The sequence below is a fragment of the Pogona vitticeps genome, chromosome 3, assembly GCF_051106095.1.
Source record: "Pogona vitticeps strain Pit_001003342236 chromosome 3, PviZW2.1, whole genome shotgun sequence".
Lineage (NCBI taxonomy): Eukaryota > Metazoa > Chordata > Lepidosauria > Squamata > Agamidae > Pogona > Pogona vitticeps.
Genome location: NC_135785.1, coordinates 255,961,359 through 255,977,141, shown reverse-complemented (window position 1 = coordinate 255,977,141; position 15,783 = coordinate 255,961,359). Strand labels below are relative to the sequence as shown.

General features: G+C 39.9%; 1 protein-coding gene across 11 annotated transcripts in view; it reads right to left on the bottom strand.

The window, feature by feature from the left end:
- Positions 1 to 15,783, bottom strand: part of PICALM (phosphatidylinositol binding clathrin assembly protein) — an 83,802-nt gene that overhangs the window by 45,574 nt on the left and 22,445 nt on the right. For 10 of the 11 annotated variants that reach the window (XM_072993537.2, XM_072993539.2, XM_072993538.2 and 7 more), the window contains exon 2: positions 5,528 to 5,670. In XM_072993537.2, the coding sequence (XP_072849638.2) occupies positions 5,528 to 5,670 (143 nt within the window). Of the gene's footprint in view, positions 1 to 5,527; positions 5,671 to 15,783 lie in introns of those variants that run through there. The other variant, XM_072993541.2, reaches the window with a different exon arrangement.

Sequence of the window (15,783 nt, the reverse complement as noted above, 5' to 3'; positions counted from 1 at the left end):
AGCCAGTTTCAGTAGTGTATTCTTTGTGCTTCTACTTAGCAGGAAATAAAAATCACTGTGGCTAAACCTGTGGACTCTACTTAGGTAGCTCAAGGATGTGGAATGATCCCTCTGCCAATGTTATCCTTCCATTTCCTTACTGACTTTTTAGAAGGCTCTCTATGGCTTTAATTTGACCTTACAGTTCATTTGGCATAATCTTCCTTGCTTGTTCTTAATGCAGTGTATTTGTTTTGATAGCTACTGTCCATTAACTTCAGCTGTGGAAAAGCAGCAGATAATATTTTTTGGGGGGGGGGACTGAAACATTATCTCAAACCCTAGTTATAGAACCTAGATAAAGACAGTGTGGAATCCAATTAGTGTGCATCTCAAAGTACAAGATGCTAATTAGATACATAATATTTGTATGCTTTATATGTACAGCTTTTTGTTTAAGATGGACCCAAAGTTTCTAACTGTTCAACATTCAGAGAGACTACAGGCAACTGAGAGTAAAATCTAACACCACTGTATCCCCTAATAAGACCTATTTCTTTCTCTGCAGCATCTCTTCCCCATTACATCCTAAAGCAACAAGGAGATTAAGACTCTTTGCCTTCCCCCCTTTTCCCTTTCCCACCATTTATTTTTAACAACTTGCTTGATGAAGAGATTGATTTCTTTAAAACTTACACAAATTTCACTGCCTTTTTCGGTTGGACTAATAAAGGTAATGTTTCAGTACTGATTTTTCCTGTTTACCTGGAGTAAGCCAAGATGCTATCCCTGCTTTGCTACTGTTAAGTGAATGTCTCTATGGCCAGAATCCTATTAACACTAGTACTTTATAAGTGTACCTGTGTAAACTACAGCAGTGAACTGCCAGCTGTTTGATTTGGCATAGAACCAGAAAGAAGAGCGTCAACCCGTTAGTTCCAATTCAACACTGCAGTTTACACAATTAAACAGGCACCAGCATAAATTCCCACTTGAATTCTGAACTACACATTTTCACAGGGGGAAAGAACTTTGTATGTTACTAGGGTCTTGTCTTAGAAGATCTCTATTTTGTTTAGCTCATGAACCATAACCTTTAAATTGATGTGTCATGGTAGCATTCATCAGAGAAACAACAAAAGCAAAACACACTTGTTGCCACAATGTCTGCATTTGCCCACTCCAAGGTTCTACTAAAATGAGTATGCTATACAGTATGTAGCTGAGAAAAATGAAAAAACAAACAAACCAGCTCCTATGACCATTACATAGTTTCAGCTTCTCAATGCTCAACCCATACTGTAGTTTAATCAAAATAAACAGAGGCTTGGTGATGATGCCTGAATGAAGCCAGTACTGCCCAACTTGTCATTTACATAACCTTCTTTATTAAACTGTTTAACTGGAAAGGTCCATGTACCTTATGCATGTATAGCACAATGAAGCAGGGAGGGTGTCCACAGGCTACTCCCTCTATTTCCTCAGACCTTCAGGGATGGAGGGTAGCTTAAATTGGGGCACTTGCCATGCCTACAAAATCCTCCTCAAAGACCTTTAGATAAATGCTATGATATCTTTTGGTGTGATCTAAAGTTTGTGAACAGTAAGAAATCTTGAAGGCTCAACTGGTCAACGCAGTAACAAGTGAACCTGACCATGAATACCAACATTGGCCAGGGGGAGGGGAGATAAATAAAGTTCTTGTTTTGTTTATTTTGGTCTAAACCTAACATAACACTGAAGGAAGTTATCAAGATTTGGACTGTTCCCTCCTGTAGCTGCCTGAAGTCCAAACAGGTTTTGTAGCCTTTCAGAACAGGGTTTTTTGTATGTGGATACTGTGGGGGGGGGGCTGTTACACCTTCCACGTCCACTGAACTCAGCTCTTGCAGAAGCTAAATAATGCTGTTGGATGCAACCCTTGTCTGGACAGTTGCCATTTCGACCTGAGATACAGAAGAATTACAAATGCTCAAGGCTGGTGAGTCAATAACAAACCTCTCGGATTACAAATGGCAGCAGATGGGTTGCTAACCCAACTTGTTCAGGTAATTCAACAGATAGGTATTTTAAGCTACAAATACTTTGACAGTGGATAAGAAACCAAAACCATATGAATGTTCCTGCCTGCTTTAAATCACCAATGTACTCAACAAGATTACACGTGCTGAAGGCAAGTCACTTTAGACACCTAACTACTCAACAATTTAATCATCTGTAAATGGTGCATCCTTCAAATGACCCATTCATTTAAAAGCCTCAGGCAGCCCACACCTTCCTTTTCCTCAGTGATCAAGTGCCATCAATACCAAAGACATGAAATGCTCGGTATAAATAAAACTTTCACGCTTAAGACAGCATGAAATAAGGAACAGTTTGAAGAATAGCATCCTGGGTATTTTTTAAATGAGGATGTGGCACTATTGTTCTATAATTATACTACACCATATCTCTCCTGCTCTTTCTCAAGCCTGAGCTCTCTTTACAGGTAAAATTGAGGCTGTTATACTTTGGGCACATTATGAGAACACGAGAAAAGAGAATAATGCTAGAAAAAGTTGAATGCAGTAGGAAAAGGGGAAGACCAAACATGAGAGGGTCTGGAGGAAGCAATAGGTTTGCAAGAGACAAAAGGACAGTTAATAATAGAACATTTTGGAGGTCACTGTAGTTTGGAGGTAGAGAACATAACAAACCACTCCTTTCTAACAGGGAAGATCGTGGTCCTGTAACATAACTTATTACAAAAAACATCAGACCAACAAAATAAAAAGGGGATTCTCCGGCTCCCAGAATATAGTCCTCCACGTGAATGAAAATAATTATATGCTATCAAATCAATTCCAACTTCTGGTGACCATTTCCAGGGTTTTCTAGGTATAGAATACTCAGAGGTAGTCTACCAATCACTTCTTCTGGGGGGATTTCTCTAGAACTGTGCAGCTTGTGCAAGGCTACACATGGTGGATCCTCTCACGGCACACACAATGGGGATTTGAACTCCGATCTCTAGCTGTGCAGCCAGATACTCAACTCACTGAACTACCAGCCAGCACATGCTCATTACAGCAGTGCATAATTCCACAGATTCATTAGTAGTATAATTTTAGTTATTGCAGCATTATAAACCACTCTGGAAGCATATTTTTTTCTTGAAGGGTGACACATAAATATTTAATCAACAGAACCCAGCTTTTATGGAAGCTGGAAGTCAAATTAGACTGTGGGAAAGGCAGAAAATAACATCATCTCTCAGAAGTAATTATAAATAGTTCCAATATGTAACATGGAAACGTAAAAGACTAGTGTACTTTACATGAGGCATGCAATTACAGTTTTGTTAGCACAAAGACATATTACAAGTGTAATCCACACCAACATTTTCACATAAAGTGAAAAACTGCTAACATCAGAACTGGGGGGCAAGGGGCAAAATAGAGTAAGAATTACATTGAGACTTACAGGCCAGAATCCTACTGGTGTTTGTGCGAGGAGTGTACAATTTGCTACTAGGGCTGGGACTTCAAGGTGAACCCAAAAGGGAGGGGGGGAAACCCAAGAAAGAGGCTCTTTCTTTTAGCCTCGGTCCAACAGAATACCTCTGAAACCCAATACTTTCGGTTTCCTGAAAGTGAGGATCCCAAAAATAATGGATTTTCATTGGATTTTCTCCATTTGACCCATTTATGTAAAATCATCTCCCATCAATACTCCTCAAATTAGCCTGCCCCTGTCTTTCCCTTCTCTCTCCTGGCCTTGCCTTACTGCCGTTGCTACCACACACCTCTTGGTTTAGCCAGTCCTAGTCGTTGACCCCTTCCCTTCTGCCTCAACACCACCAGCCTTCTGTCAGGCCTCCCTCCTTCCCCTCCCTCACTATTGCACATCTCTTGGCCCTACAAGCCCAGTACTTTCACTCCTTCTTTGCTTTGCTGCAGCACAAACCCCTAGCCTTCCAGCCCTGCTCTTTCCCTTTCCTCTCTTTTGTCTACCACTGCCAGGCTTTTTTAGTCTAATATCAGAACTCCAAACATGGGAAATCCTAATGGAAAGAACCAGAAGAGGTCGGATGCTTTGGAGTTTACTGAGAGGGCCAGTACCCAAGTAACACAAAAACTAAGCAGCACCCAGAAAACCCTAAACGAATGAAATATGTACATTTTCTCTATGTACATGCCTACTTCTGACAGCTAACTGCAGCTACCTGACAAGATATGCTTCTCTCTCTCAGTCATGTGCCTGAATACATGTCCAACTGTACAACTAAGATTGATCCCAGAACTGTCAATCAGGAGTGACAAGTTACACAAAACTTCACATGAATATCAATAGGACTGCATCCACTAAATGTTAAATAACAATTTCTTCAGAGTTTTAAATAATGAATAAAATTCTTCCCAAGGTCCACTGCATACTAAAGGAGCTGTCCTGCCCCTGAGTTTTCGTGCTCTAGTCCTCAGCCTGATGATCAGCTCCCCATAACTGAAAGCTTGTATCTGAAGGGTGTAAGTGCCTGCATGTGCATAACCAGCTTCCGTTCCTGACATATCCAATTTTAGGAAGGATCTCTGATAAAAGGGCTGGGAACTGTCTATTTTGAGATTCTGAAGAAAAGGTGCTGCCAGAGAAATTAAGTAACAAAAGTTAGAAGCTTCAGTTATCTGATCTGGTATGAGGCAGTTTTCTGCTTTCAGATATCTAACTTAAAGTCATGTTGGAAGAAGCCTCTGAAGTCAGGTGAGGAGCAACCAAAATAAAAGGAAGCGATAGTGGATAACGCAGAAGTCACTGGTCATGCAGGCAAGGTTCTGTAGCTCCTGTTCACAAACTTTAACTGAAGGTTTCTTTCTTTTTTTAAGGCAGCTGCCAAGTGGTTTATTTTCATTAGATTCAGAGAAAACATACTTTGCTAACAACTGTGCTGGCAGGGAACTGACAGTCGTATTCTACGGCAGTAGACAACAATGGGGGCCAGCAATAAAACTATTCCTGGATGAATTTAATCACCATACAAATTACTGTACTATTGCTATATTATATATGACATATCTTTGTCCCCATAAACCTTAATATTATTGTAATGATTTCTAACAGATTTCTTATTTCAGTTATTCTTCCAGTGACCTCTTTCTAATTTCTCCATACTTTAGTTCTGTAACTGCCAAAAATTGCTCAAGACAATTTTAACACAGAGCCCTAGCTGTTTAAATGCTAACCTGGGGTGGGCAACTAGGTCCCCAGGCATTGTTAGTCTGCTGGATCCTGAATTTGTGAAACTGGCTAGGGTTTATTCAGCACCCCATGGGTGGTTAAAGTTGCCCACTTACCCCTTAAATTTGTGGCATGTAAATGGTCTTAACTCTTATAGACAGGTATGCCCTGTGTTTTGTAACAGAACAAGTATTAGTTAGGTTTTCTCTTCAACCTTTGCATCCTCAACTTGTTGTTAAATACCACCCATTGTCCCTGATGAAGAACAACAAATGACAACAGGAAAGCTAATTCTCTAAAATATTAATGATCAATAACCAGTCCAGTAATCAGTTACCTCATTTCCGTACACCATTAGATGATGAGTTGTGATGAGTGACTTGAATACCACTACCCAGCTACTGTTCGTTGTCCTTTCAAACAAGCTATCCGCCAACTGTGGGATATTTACGTTCATCTCATTTGTGCACTGTATTAAATCTGTAACATAAAGAAATACTAATTGATATTTCAGACAACAACATTCAGTGGGGGAGGAACAATTTCTTCAGGCATTCTGTGAACTAGAGATTTCTATAGGACAAGTCATGATAGTCATTTATGAACAAGAAAGAGAGAACACTCTTTCCATCTCTTACATATACTTTCTGATAATGTAGGACAATTCTGAAGCCCAACATTAACTGTGTATTCAAGCTCAAATAAGATCCCCATTCCCAACATCAGGTGGTCACACATTCCTCTTCAGACAATATGCTGTAGAAATGGTTCCTATGGAAGGCAACTTGGGAGAGACCAAGAAGGTTTGTACAGTATTGAGTGTCAGAATGAGATAAGAATGGAAAAGTCTGAAATACCAAAGCTGTTTGGGGAACAGGGTTACTTCAGGAGATAAAGCAGGGAATGAAAAAGTAACATTTAAAAAAATTAAACATGAATTTCTAGTCATGCACAACATGCTAAAATGAAACTGATTAAGTAGTGAGTGCAGGTCCAACCAAAAGGACACAATTCTTATAGAGTCCATAATTATTTTATAGAAATCATTGACATCATTCTTAAAATAGTTTTTTAAACTTATGTTAAAAAATGCAAGACATTTATATTATAGATTATAATATATAATAAGACACTTATACTGGGACTTATATGTGATGCAAACTGAAAGTGATCATATTTCTGTGCAATAATCCACTAAGACCAAACAGAAGAGGCTTTTATCAATGTTCCAAACAAGACTGGGGATCTGTGGTTCTCTAGATCAGTGGTCCCCAACCTTGGGCCTCCAGATGTTCTTGGACTTCAACTCCCAGAAATCCTGGCTAACAGAGATGTAGTCCAAGAACATCTGGAGGCCCAAGGTTGGGGACCACTGCTCTAGATGACACCGGATTAATTTCCACTGGACAATGGTTAAGCATAATGGAAGCAGCTGTGTATTACTTTCGAAGGGGGGGGTGCAGGGCGGTCAGAGATTTCCAACCCTGTCATGAACTCTGCCAAGAACCTGCCAGGAAGAATGGCATCCTGTATGAACCTGTAAGTCAATTTTACGGGGATGCAGAACTTTGTGAAAGGATTCTTAAAACTTTAATCATCGAAAAGGTTCATATACATAATGATACTTATTAAAGCAAATACTCTGATTCCAATTTCCAAGCTAGTACCTGTGTTAATCTCAGTATGATGGGAAGAAAGGGGAGGGAGCAAAATATTGTGCCATTTTAGATTCATTTCAGTGTGAACCTTTGTGCATCAAAATCTCCTTCTTCGGGCATAGAGAATATAAATACATGTCTCCTATACTGTATTTATTACATGGTGATGAGACTTAAGTCCAGGTGAAGATAGAGATAATGTTCTTTTAACACAGGAATGGGACAATTACAGTATGTTGATAAGTAGCAAGTCCTAGCCAGGGTGACAAACTAGGAAGATTTGGCTGATTCTAGGCCAGTTAGATCTTTAAAATCAGCAACCTAGCTTTTCCCAATATGGGGCAGGTACAGCAGTTCGAGGATGAGATGGTTGGACAGTGTCATCGAAGCAACCAACATGAATTTGACACAACTCCGGGAGGCGGTGGAAGATAGGAGGGCCTGGCGTGCTCTGGTCCATGGGGTCACGAAGAGTCGGACACGACTAAACGACTGAACAACAACAACAGCAGTTCAGTCCCACTCATGTTCCATAATGCCATCCCCATTAAAGACACTGGGCACAATTTATTTTATTTTATTAGATTTCTACCCTGCCCATCTAGACCAAAGTCACAACACTGGCCAAGCTCTAGCAGCCCCAGAATTTTCTCAGAGTGCTTCTAGGGCTGCAAGGGATTCCACATGGCCTCCAAGGCATTTTGGCAAACATGGGGGGGGGGGAACGACTGAGGCTAGGCCCAGATTTGTGTCACAGCATATTTATTTATTTATTTATTTATTTATTTATTTATTTATTTATTTATTTATTTATTTATGCATGCATGCATGCATGCATGCATGCATGCATGCATGCATGCATGCAAGCTTTTACCCCGCCCATCTAAATTCAAACAAATCTACTCTGGGTGGCTTACAGTGCAAGCAATATAAAACAAGAATTAAAACAGACAACATCCAAACAAAAAAGAAAAGCAAGCAAAGTTCAAGATGAGAAAACACAGGGAACTAAGTGATAGAAGGGGGCAAGGCCTGCCTGAAGACCCAAGTCTTCAGCTTCTTCTTAAAAAGTCCCAGCGAGAGTGCCAGGCGAATCTCAGGGAGCAAGATGTTCCAGAGGTGAGGAGCAACTGCCAAGAAGGACCAATTTTTAATTCTCCTCTTCCGGGCCTCTCTCGGGGTCAAGCCCCTCAGCCACCCAGCCTAGCTAGATCGAGTGATACGAGTAGAGCATACCAAGCTGCTCCAGAAAAAACACAGAAACCCTTCCTTCAGGAAACTGGCATGCAACTGGAGAAAAGTCTGTGAACCAAACGAGGACACAGGCAGACTTATACTGTAACATGCAATGGAGCAATCAGAAAGCAGGAGAGGCATTTGTGTCAATGCATAATGGACAGCATACATATAGACAGCAGATGATCCGGGAGAGCGCTGACTGCCAGATAGCAAATGAGTAGATGGAGATTTGGGCTGGAATTAATTTGAATAACTTTTATTGATTTTAGGCCATCTCATTATTAATTCTTAAATTCAATTTATTTGAGAGGGAATTGTTTTAAAATGACTTGGGGAACTGACCTGCATTTATTCCAGCATGAGCTTTTGCGGATTAGAAACCTGCACTGAAATAAAGTTGTCAGTTTTCAAAGTGCCTCTTTTTGTTGCTTTTATTTTTATTATATAGACTGAAACAGACTGCTGTGGCCAGTTCTTTGAAAATTGGTCTCATTTTTTAATTTCACTTCAAAATTATGAATTTTGAGCCAGCAATTAAATATGAAGCTGGACACTGAAATTTTCAAATATTTCAATGGGTCCAAAAAAATCTAGGGATCCCCTCCTGTATCCAGACAATCAAAACAAAGCCAGTGTAACTGATTCTGTTATTTTTGTGAGAACAGTACTTTCTAACCTGATTTCAACTACAACCTCACTGCATGACATCACCAAGAGTTGAATGGTAACCAAAATTGCTGTCCTCCAGAAAAGAAAGCAGTTGTGTCAGACACAAAAGAAGCTGTATTTAAGAACATTTACATTCGTGCAACATCACAGAATACACAACGCATGAACACAGCGTCCCAAATCCTCTCACCTAGTTTTATTCTAGTGTAGCACAAGTGACTTAACTGTTATAATTGCTCCAAGAAATTACTGTAGAAATGATCAGTTGCATGTTGAGTGATATGACTCCACATGCAGCTGATCTCTATGAGTATTTCTTAACTTGGACTCCATTTCCTCCAAAAATTATACCACCTGCATATCTACACCAAAGAATTTGGCCAGTGCCAAAGCAAAATGTACTTTTTTGAACGCTGCTTTGTGGTAGTCCTTCACTACAGAAAACTTTCAGGCAGTGCTATATTAATACAACCACTAATTGCCATCATTCTGCAAAAAGATGAGAGAATAAAAAACAAATTTGAAGTTAATATTACGTGTCCTACTAGAGCTTAACTAGAAACTATTTTTCCAAATTTATTTTCTTTTTAAAGAATCCTTTCAGGAGACACAATTCTCACTTCATTTCAGGGACTTGATTCTTTTGAGACTAAGGAATATCTAGGCCAAATATTTTACGCAAGGAAAACTCCAAGTTAGGAGACAGTGCAGCTGAAGAAATATTTAGCCATTTTAGATGTATCTAATGAGAAACAAAAATATGTGGATTCAATGAGCTACTGAGACAGCATGCAAGCCATCTCCATGAAGCACCCATACTTTTGAGAGCCTCATTCAGCATGTTTATTTTCAGACAAATTGCACCAGCAGAAGACAAGCATGGATGGTGTCCAATTCTTATGCTCCTTGCCTCTAGTGGAGAAGCGTGAATAACCAAACTGGCACATCCTACAATTCTGAACACACACCCCTCTCCAATTCTGCAAAATGAAACATTCCTCTTGTAATACAAATCACATGAACCCAGTGACATATCCAACTTCACCTGATATACTGTCTTGCAAAGAAAATTAAAATCTTTGTGGGATCAGTATTTTTTTTTCAACTGTTTTCCAAACAGCAATTCATGTCTCAAAAATTACATAAAATGAAACTCATCCACATGCCCCCCCCCCCACACAGGTAATGGTAAAGGTTCCCCTTGACATTTAGTCCAGCTGTATCCGACTCTAGGGCACAATGCTCATCCCCATTTCCAAGACGTAGAGGCAGCATTTGTCCATAGACAGTTTCCATGGTCACGTGGCCAGTGTGACTAGACACGGAACGCCGTTACCTTCCCACCGTGGTGATGCCTACCCTGTCTCCCCGAAAATAAGATCTAACCTGAAAATAAACCCTAGTATGATTTTTCAGGATGCTCGTAATATAAGCCCTACCCCAAAAATAAGTCCCAGTTGTGAAACCCCGCCCTCTACTATTATGCAGCAACCAGAAGATGACATGACTGTAACTGAATAAATGCAGATTGCTGTACATGAAAAAAACTAGACATCCCCTGAAAATAAGCCCTAATGCATTTTTGGAGGAAAAATTAGGGTTATTTTCTTATTTTGGGGAAAACAGGGTATTTATCTACAGTGGTGCCTCGCATAGCAATGTTAATCGGTACGGCAAAAATCACCACTAACCGAAAACATCGCTTTGCGGTTTTAAAAACTTCATTGAAACACACTGAAACCCCTTCAATGCGTTCCAATGGGGGGAAAACTTACCTTTAAGTGAAAATCCTCCATACGGCAGCCATTTTCGCTGCCCGGTAAGCGAGGAATCCGTCCCAAAAAAGAGCGGGTGGCCATTTTTTTCTGGCGGCCATTCTGGAACCACCGATTAGCTGTCGGAAAAAAATTGCTATGCAAAAATTGGTAAGCGAAACAGCTTACCGATCATCGCAAAGTGATTTTTTACCATTCAAAACATTGTTATGCAATCGCTTTTGTGATCACAAAAACCTAATTGCTATCCGGATTTGTCGTTAAACGGGGCGCTCGTTAAGCGAGGCACCACTGTACTTGCATTTTTATGTACTTTTGAACTGCTAGGTTGGCAGCCACTGGGACAAGCAATGGGAGCTCACTCCGTTGCATGGATTTGATCTTACTACTGCTGGTCTTCTGACCTTGCAGCACAGAGGCTTCTGTGGTTTAACCTGCAGCGCTACCATGTCCCATATGAAATGGCTTTGTTCTACCTATAGCTGCTGAAAGCCACAAGAAGGAAAACTGTGATACAGAAAGAAAAGCCAGCGAAGGGCTTTGACCATTTGCAAGAATAACGCTCATCTATGCTAAGACTTTCTCAAAGTTGGAGAGTTCTGTTTGGCAGCCATAGAGATACTTAAGTGATTTAGCAGATTAAAAATGTTAATGCAGCATTACAGCCATATAAGCTATTCATATTGCCAAGTTTTATTTTAATGCTTTTAATGTTAGCCCAGGGAGAAGGAGGCAGCGAGGCAGAAATATACCAAATAGTCTAAAGAAAAAAGCCTTTCCTTTTATTTTTGCCCGATGCTTCTATAAATGGAGTCTTTTAGAAATAAAAGCCTTAGAAATGCTCGCTGGTGAGGTATTTTCACTATTTCCTTAACCAGCCCAAATAATGTCCTGTCTCCACCTTTCATGACTAAATGTTAGCTTCCAGTTGCTGTCAACTAAAGTAATCTGCAATAAATCCAACTAGTGTTTAGCTTAATAAAAGACATATTATAAGTTTTGCCCAGGAGGCTATGAGCACTTAGCTCCCAAAGATCTTTCAAATTTTGGTGGTACACAGTTTCACATATGTAGGTTTGAAATGAAGTTTTGTAAAACAGGTAAGCTAAAGTGAAACTCTGCGTTTATCTCAGTTTGCAGCTCATTCACCCTAACCAGAAGCATTCTGCAAATAAGACACACCAAAACTTTTAGATTTGTGCCCAGTCGTTGCATTTTTGTGGGTTTTTTTTTTTACAGAAGCCTTTATTTTAAACAGTCTCTAAGCAAACGGATTACATTTCAATAGTAAGGCTTGATGGACACTTTATGATTTCAACAAAAAGGAAAGAATTTCACACCTGTTCAGAAAACAGACTTCCAAACATGCAGACACTATGTACTACTAAAAACCAAATACATAAAATCTCAAGGTGATATTTCTATTGTGCTCAGCATGGCCCAGCCACCTAAACTGCCAGTCCTGTATAAAAAGCTCTTCTCCATCCATAACACGTAGTATATCATACTATACCTATGTTCCAACAGGTAAAGTGTTTACCTTTAGTCAAGGATACGGAAGCAGCTGGTCACAGAAGGGCAAAGTACAGTAACATTCTAATACAGTTACACATATATATTTTAGAGGATAAACTGAATTGGATGTATTTTTTGGAGGTAGTTGTCTCTCATCAGGTGCCATTTTGGCCTTGCTTCAAACATATTTTAATAAATGTAGTATCTATAAACTCCAGTAAAGCTTTCATGCAATAGTCAAAATGCTAAAATCAGGATTTGCTTTATTTCTTCACTAGGCTCTCAAAGCTGCACTATCAATATGTTATCAAGCATGAAGGAATGGGAATGTTCATTACGTGAACAAAGCCCATGCTGGCACCTACCAATTTAAGGTACACCAAAGCATTCTGGCAAGAATGACAGATAATACACATTGTCTTCTTAAACATAACAGAATTGGCATAAAGACCTGCAGTATTTTGTACAGACATATTTGCAATATGTTGTCACGTGTCATGTAGTTGCTTCTGATGGGCAGAAACTATGAATTAGTGACCTCCAGAAAATCCTATCATTACCAGTCCCACTCAGCTCTTGCAAACTAAAGTGATACCATAAGCTTTTAATCAACAAAGGTTCAACATGTCTAGAAAACACAATGTACTGCAACCTTTTGGGACAACTCCAGAGCTAGTGGTAACAAGGTTAGCACAGGTGCTGAAGGGAATAACCAAAAGCACAGTAATTGAGTGCTGCTTTCCCTCAAGTTGTTAGGTTTTTCATTCTAATTCCTCATTCATTCCGCCTGCCCACCAATGCTTTCCTTTAGAGATGGAGAAGAGGAATCAGATTGTGTAAGGAGCAACTGATAGTTAAGTTCAACAATAGCAAATACTCCTTGGAACAGCCCTTTAGCTGCTTACACCACACGTGTCTCACTCTCTTGGCAAGACGCAGCATCTCAAAGGTCCCTGGCCTAGCCTGACAGGAATTCTCCTGAATCACTGATGTGCTGTAATAGTAACGGACAGACATCACAGACCTGCCTTGGGCATTTCATTAGAAGTAATATGAAATGCATATCAACCTAATCTTGAGCATACTGTGGAAACATTAAAAATTAATCTGCAGATATGAAGCAAAATCAGAAAACTTTAGTTTCTTACTGATGGTAGACTGAAGCTAGAATTCACACTTCACAATTAGCTATAGCTCTCCTGTCTTGCAACTTTGGGTTTTACCAACATTCACCCCATTTGTGCAGCAATATTCTGCCTCTGTCAAATGCACTGTATTACCCCAGTAAAATCATAATCCTGCTCTTGATTCTCATTGAATGCCATGGAAAGACACATCAGCAATACTGTATTAGGAGCCATTTACGGATTAACAAGTAGGAGGCACAACTAGACTTTTCTCACGGGGACATGCCTAAGTGTACAAGCCATTCTTCTGAACTAAAAGAAATCCGAGTACTGTGAACCACTTCTATTTTTATCAGAAGCTTCTATGGCATCAAAACAAATAAAGAAAAACTTGATAAGTATGCATTATCTTCAGATAAAAAGTAATGTTGCAGTCAAATGTTTTATGTGCTATCAAGTTGAAATTGACTTACAGGGACCCTAACAGATCTTTCAAAGTATGTGAAAAACTTACAGAAAGGTTTTACAAGTTCCACTCCCCTGGTGAGTTTCCATAGCTGAGCAAGGATTGGAACCCTAGTCTGTCACTCTACCCATTACACCACAATGTGTACTCTGAATGTGTCTAGCTCAATCAAATGCATAGATTAGCAGAAGAGAGACAGAAAAGCCTGTTAAAAATACACAATATCCTAAACCCACTCGTCCCGTCTGGAGTAGACCCACTGAATCAGCTTCGCACAAGCGCTGCTTTTTTATTGTTGTTGTTATTGTTGTTATTATTATTAACAACAATGTGCCATCAAATCAATTCCAACTTATGGCAACTCTTCCCAGAATTTTCTAGGTCGTTCTCTTCTTATGGGGGTACTCTGGGACTATGAAGCTTGCCCAAGGGCACACAGACTGGCTCTTTTCCCAAGAGGCACAGTGGGAAATGGACTCCCAATCACTGGCTCCACAGCCAGATATCTAAGCCACTGAGCTCTCCAGCAACTGATTCAATGGATCAACTGTAGTGGACAGAATTCACTATATTTCGCATCCAAATTTAATCATGTCAAATTCTTCCGGCAATCTAACAAGTAGTAAGTACTACCAAAATCAACAAGGAAATCCTAGGCAGAAACCCAGTCACAGGTAATAGCTAGCTCCTCAACTTTGCACCGAAGCTGAAGTGCCTGCTGGGTGGAAACACCTGAAAAAACACCTTCAATTAGTGAAATTATTTTAAACCTTTAAAAAATTGATTTGGGCAAAACTATACTGGCAGAAAGCAAAGTGTATAATACAATTTAAAAAAGGGCAAGGAACCTTAGTCAGCCTTTCTCAGTCTACAATTGCCTTTCCATCTGGCCCTTTGAACTATATGGCCCCTGTTATTTGGTTTCACCTTGATTTTATCTGGACATTGCCTCAACTTTGTGGTGGATAATTAGCCAGCCAAAAAGCTTAAGGATATAACTAACTGTTCAAAGGGCAGCACATCAGAAATAATTACAAACATAATTACTAGATCCACCTACCAAGATGGTAGATATTGGAGGAGTGCTGTGCTTTAAACACTAAGCATATATTGGGTGCTATCTAATGGCACATAACAGATAGGTGTTAACAAGCTGGTCCCGTCTTTGCTATCCTTCTGCAAGCAGGCAAAGGTCTTTCTCTTCAGGCAAGCTTCACTTTAGTGTATGATTGCCTGAGTTATGTGTGGTCTTTTTTTAATGGATTGTTATGTGTTACGCTTTGAATGTGATTTTGGTCTTTCTTTTCTTTAGCATTTTTAAGAGTGGTACTTGCTTGATTCTTTTTATTATTTGTGTACTTACTGCTTTTAGCTTTAAATATTGTCTTTTAATGACATAAACTGCCTTAGGTCCTTTTAAAGGAGAAAAGTGTGGTTAACTGTTTCATACAAATAAGAGAAACAAGCAGATGTTAAACTGAGCAAGGTTATGCTCAAAATGTTTCAGCAGTATGTGGACCGAGAACTCCCAGAAGTACAAGCTGGATTTCGAAGGGGCAGAGGAACTAGAGACCAAATTGCTAACATGTGCTGGATTATGGAGAAAACCAGAGAGTTCCAGAAAAACATCTACTTCTGCTTCAATGACTATGCAAAAGCCTTTGACTGTGTGGACCACAGCAAACTATGGCAGGTACTTAAAGAAATGGGAGTGCCTGACCACCTTATCTACCTCCTGAGAAATCTATATGTGGGACAAGAAGCAACAGAACTAGATATAGAATAACTGACTGATTCAAAATTGGGAAAGGAGTACGACAAGGCTGAACTCAAGTCTCTAATGCCACCTCTGTGGAACACCCAACCTATCGGGTACATCTGCAGTTGACCTTATGGGGGAGGGTGGAAAAACCAAGCCCACCTGTGGTTCCCATACTTTCTTTCCTGGGTTTTGTCTCATTTTTGGTCGGAATGGGCTCATCCCACAGGATTACCCAGGACAGTCTGGACATGGCTTGTTTTTCCTCCTTTGTGACTCCCGCTGCTACCACACCCTGAACTTTCTCCTTTGTTCTCTCTCTCCCGTCTCGCCCCGTAAGGTGTCTTTCTATAGGTCATCCTCCTCCATTCCTTCTCACTATACT